The 4,087-nt window shown below is 49.4% G+C and overlaps 2 protein-coding genes across 2 annotated transcripts; both read left to right on the plus strand.

Moving 5' to 3' along the window:
• The first annotated feature begins 492 nt into the window (after positions 1 to 492).
• Positions 493 to 2,448, plus strand: LOC123074220 (F-box/FBD/LRR-repeat protein At1g51370). Its single transcript, XM_044497115.1, has 3 exons — positions 493 to 1,409; positions 1,630 to 1,773; positions 1,892 to 2,448. The coding sequence occupies exons 1-3, from the start codon at positions 525 to 527 to the stop codon at positions 2,285 to 2,287; spliced, it is 1,425 nt and encodes a 474-aa protein (XP_044353050.1). The 5' UTR covers positions 493 to 524; the 3' UTR covers positions 2,288 to 2,448.
• Positions 2,449 to 3,065: 617 nt separating this feature from the next.
• On the plus strand, positions 3,066 to 3,868 carry LOC123077616 (MAPK kinase substrate protein At1g80180). The gene has a single exon (XM_044499915.1). The coding sequence runs from the start codon at positions 3,148 to 3,150 to the stop codon at positions 3,475 to 3,477; it is 330 nt and encodes a 109-aa protein (XP_044355850.1). The 5' UTR covers positions 3,066 to 3,147; the 3' UTR covers positions 3,478 to 3,868.
• The last annotated feature ends 219 nt before the right edge of the window (positions 3,869 to 4,087 follow it).

Genomic DNA, 4,087 nt, shown 5'->3' on the forward strand with positions numbered 1-4,087 from the left:
TTAATGTTGTTTTTAAAAAATGTTACAAACACTTTTTAATTCAATGAGTATTTTTATAAGTACATAGCATATTAAAATTCATCAAACAGTTTTTAAATTACAAGAATTTTTCAAATGGTTCGAACACTTGTTAAACCACGTGAACCTTTTTAATGTTTCAAACTGTTTTTGCAAAATGTTTCAAAGGCCCTTTATAATTTCATGAATATTTTTCTATTTGTGTAAACACTTTTTTGTATCTAACACTTTTTAAATTACATGATTTTTTTAAATGTCTTCAATATTTTTAAAATTACATGAAACACAGCATGCTCGGCAAGAACATTCCATCTTTTTTTTCTTTTGGACAAAAGAACATTCCATCTCGGTGGACCGGCAACGCATGCAGCTACATGGGCCGGTGGGCAACCAGCTTTCCGAGATTTGGTAGGCCCAAGGTTTCTTACTCCTCCACCAGCGGAGCCAGCCACCACCACACCCCTCCCACTCCATTCCGGCCAAAACCCTCGCCTCCGGTCGCCGCCATGGCCGCGAGCGTCGAGCAAGTCCTTGGGTGGTTCCCCGGCATCGACGCCATCGCCAGGATTAGGGATGCCTCCCTCTCCGCTGTCCCGGGCTACGCCAGCGAGGACCGCATCAGCGCCCTCCAAGACCACCTCCTCCGCGACATCGTGTCCCGCCTCCCCGTCAAGGACGCCGCCCGCACGGCCGCGCTCGCCTCCCGCTGGCGCCAGCTCTGGCGCTCCACGCCGCTCGTCATGTACGACGCCCACCTCCTCCCAGCCGGCGACCCCGCGCGCGTCGCCGCCGTCGCCCGCATCCTCGCCGACCACCCGGGCCCCTTCCGCACCGTCAGCATCACCTGCTGCAATTTCGCGTCGCACGAGCGTGAGCTCGCCGAGTGGCCGCGCCTCCTCGCCGCCAAGGGCGTCCAGGACCTCGTCCTCGTCAACAAGCCCGCCGACGACGAACGCCTCCCCGACGTCCCCGCCGACATCCTCCGCTGCGCCTCGCTCCGGCGCCTCTTCCTGGGATTCTGGACGTTCCCGGACACCGGCGTCAGCCCACCCGGTGGAGGCGCAGACGGATTTCCACACCTCCGGGAGCTCAGCTTGCTCGCCTCCAGCCCCGTTCTCGACACCCTCGCGCTCGTCCTCAGCCCAACCTGCGAGCGCGTCCACCTCCGCAGCCAAAGCCTCAAGTGCGTGCTCCTCTGGGAGTGCTTCGTGAAGGAGGTCCTCGTCATGGACTCCCCGCTCCTGGAGCGGCTCATTATGTGGAAAACCATTGATGGTGAAGACGACCCGGTGGCTGTGAGGGTCAGCATTGCTGACGCGCCGAAGCTGCGGGTGCTGGGTTACTTGGAGCCGAGAGTTCACCAGCTGCAGATTGGTGAGAATGTCATCAAGGTACTACCTTTCAATGCATCTCACTTTCAGTAATGGCATTCCATATTCCAATCTGTATCCACATTTTGAAATACTAGAAGGAGCATGGCCTCTTCATTATGCGATGCACATAGCAAAACATTTCTCTCGGTGTGTCAACTGATGTGTGAATCTTGTATTTGATCATTGTACCGACGTAATGAAGTATGATCTCTCTTTCTTTTGGTGGATTGCATTGCAGCCTGATACAATGGTGAGCCCAAGCACCGTGTTTCCAAGCGTCAAGACATTGGCCTTGAAGGTGAACTTTGGTGTCTTTGAGGAGGTCAAGATGCTGGCCTGTGTCCTCAGATGCTTTCCCGAAGTTGACAGGCTGCACATCGAGGTGACTTCTTTGTACCCTCCTGTACTGCACATTCCTTCAGTCAGCCGTTCGGCATTCATATCATAGATTATCTGTCACCGAGGTGATTAAACTACTGTCCACTTTTACCATTTTGCAGTCTGTCACGGCCAATGAACCCACTGAATTGCACCATGCTGAGTTCTGGCAAGAGGTCCATCCTATCGAATGTGTGAAGTCACACGTCAAGAAGGTGGTTATCCATGAATTCCGCGGAAAACAAAGCGAAAATGAATTCCTCGAGTTTGTTAGCAGCAGTGCAGAGAAGCTGCGGTCTTTGCTTGTTGTGATTACCCAAGAAATGTTTGCGTCGGCATGGGATTTCTCAATTTCATTGCCAAATGAGGTGAATGAGGTGATTGTCAAAGCAGGGGCTCTAACGCGTGGAGCATGGGCCTGCGAGGACTGTCAACTGGTGGTGGCGGGTCCTAAAGTGTTGGATGGTTGGAACTTCCGCAGAGCGTCTGATCCCTGTGTTAAGGACCCTTTCCGCTGATGCACTTGAAGAAGCAGAGCACTCCTTCAGGTACCATGAGCAGCTGCAAGTGTTCAAGTTAGCTGAAACTGATGTTTAATTTGACATGTTATGCACTGTGTGTGATCAACATTGATCTGTCTTTGATGCTGATAGAAGTAAAAGACATGCAGTTAGTTACATCTTGAGACTTTATATTGCTTTTACTATCCTAGTATCATTTTTCTTTGTAGCGCTCCTTTTTCTGTTTCATCCAGCACTAGCTAGGCAGCATTCCATGGCTTGCGGATATCATATATGTGCCGACCACCTCTGCCAATTCAACCCAGAGTATACAATACTCTAGCCAGTGTGATGAATTAGCCCCTGGATCATGCTTGGTTTGATGTGCTGATGATGCTAGTGATGAGCAATAGCAGCATATATTCGCCTCAGAAAAGAATCTGCAGCAGTACATAACACGTGCCTTGACCTTGAGCTTGAGGGCCATATTCAGAAGAAGAAAACAAGGTTGAGGAGATGCCTTTGACGATCATGTTTTCACTCAATAAATTACACACATCAGTAGTGTTCAAGTTTGTAATTCTACCGATGTTGTAAATAATTCAGTCAAATAGTTTTGCCTCAATGATTGCTTCATGTCAACTCAGTGTGCAGCCACGCCTTGTAAGCATCCTAATCCTCACCAGTATCTATGTATGTGCCTGTCACCATCGTCTGACCCTTATCCCAGAAATTTTGCTGCATTTTCCAACCAGTGGATATGCATGCTATTTAGCTTTGCACATATCCATCACTCTCCTGCACCCTCAGCCCTCATTGCACATCCATAAAACCCACCTAGAGACAAACCCAGAAGAAGGGCAGGGAATATTACATCCATGGCTGGGCTGCAGAGGTCTTCACTGACATTCAGGAGGTCAGGATCATCAGGCATGGTCTGGGGCGAGAGGCTCATGTCGGATGAACATAGCCAGTGGACCTCAGGGGAACCAGAGTTCAGGGAGCTACGGCACTCCCGCAGCGTTGGGTCCGTCGGGGCGCAGCACAGGCGCAACGATGGCACCGAGCGAGGCAGCCAGGCGTTCCGGACACGGCGCGTAGCCCTGGCCATGGATCCACCATCGCCCAAGGTTCCTGGCTGCATCTTCTGTGGGATTTTCAGGAAGACAGCACCTTCACAGCCATCTAAGGCCAGAAGGTACCACTAGAGTGATCTGTGTATTCATCGACCATATGTGTGAGTGGGTTACCTGGTTCTGGAGCTTGTGAAGTTTAGGTCCATCGAGTATATACATGCTACTCCCTCCGTTCCATATTAAGTGTCACTGATTCAGTACAACACTTGATTCTAAAGCTGCCCACCTCTGTACTTGTATCTGTGGCTGGTATCCCCAGTTTTATTTTCTGCTTTTTAGTTGTAATTTCCTGGCTGGTTGATGGCTTTGTTAATTCAAAGCCGGGCTCTGTCTCGAGCCTTCGTTCTAAAAAGAAGTTCAACACTTGATATGGAATTGAGGGAGCAGCACTCAGTGATTTTGTATGCAGTTTGGATAAGTTTGAGCATATCTGTTTATTAAGGTGTTATGCATATTTTGCTGATTTCTCTACCACTTGATAGTTTGCTGATGCAACTGTTTTCTTGAGTGACCGCCTCGTCTAGCTTGGGGTACATGATAGAAATTGTGCATCTCTGCTGCAGCACATATCTAAGCCGCTGTGCATGAACATGATGTTTTCATTTGGTTCTGTATCTGGATCGTCTAAAGGTGACTATTTGTAAATGTTGTCCGTGTATTTGTCTTGTTTGGAGGTCACTAT

The sequence above is a fragment of the Triticum aestivum genome, chromosome 3D (genome assembly GCF_018294505.1).
Source record: "Triticum aestivum cultivar Chinese Spring chromosome 3D, IWGSC CS RefSeq v2.1, whole genome shotgun sequence".
NCBI classification, from domain to species: Eukaryota; Viridiplantae; Streptophyta; class Magnoliopsida; order Poales; family Poaceae; genus Triticum; species Triticum aestivum.

What these genes read in the sequence shown, in the direction of transcription:
- LOC123074220 (XM_044497115.1), top strand. Translation starts at nt 525, where the DNA reads ATGGCCGCGAGCGTCGAGCAAGTCCTTGGGTGGTTCCCCGGCATCGAC. An exon ending in TTGGTGAGAATGTCATCAAG is followed by an intron (nt 1,410 to 1,629) that starts GTACTACCTTTC and finishes ATTGCATTGCAG; the next exon opens with CCTGATACAATGGTGAGCCC. An exon ending in TTGACAGGCTGCACATCGAG is followed by an intron (nt 1,774 to 1,891) that starts GTGACTTCTTTG and finishes ACCATTTTGCAG; the next exon opens with TCTGTCACGGCCAATGAACC.
- LOC123077616 (XM_044499915.1), top strand. Translation starts at nt 3,148, where the DNA reads ATGGCTGGGCTGCAGAGGTCTTCACTGACATTCAGGAGGTCAGGATCA.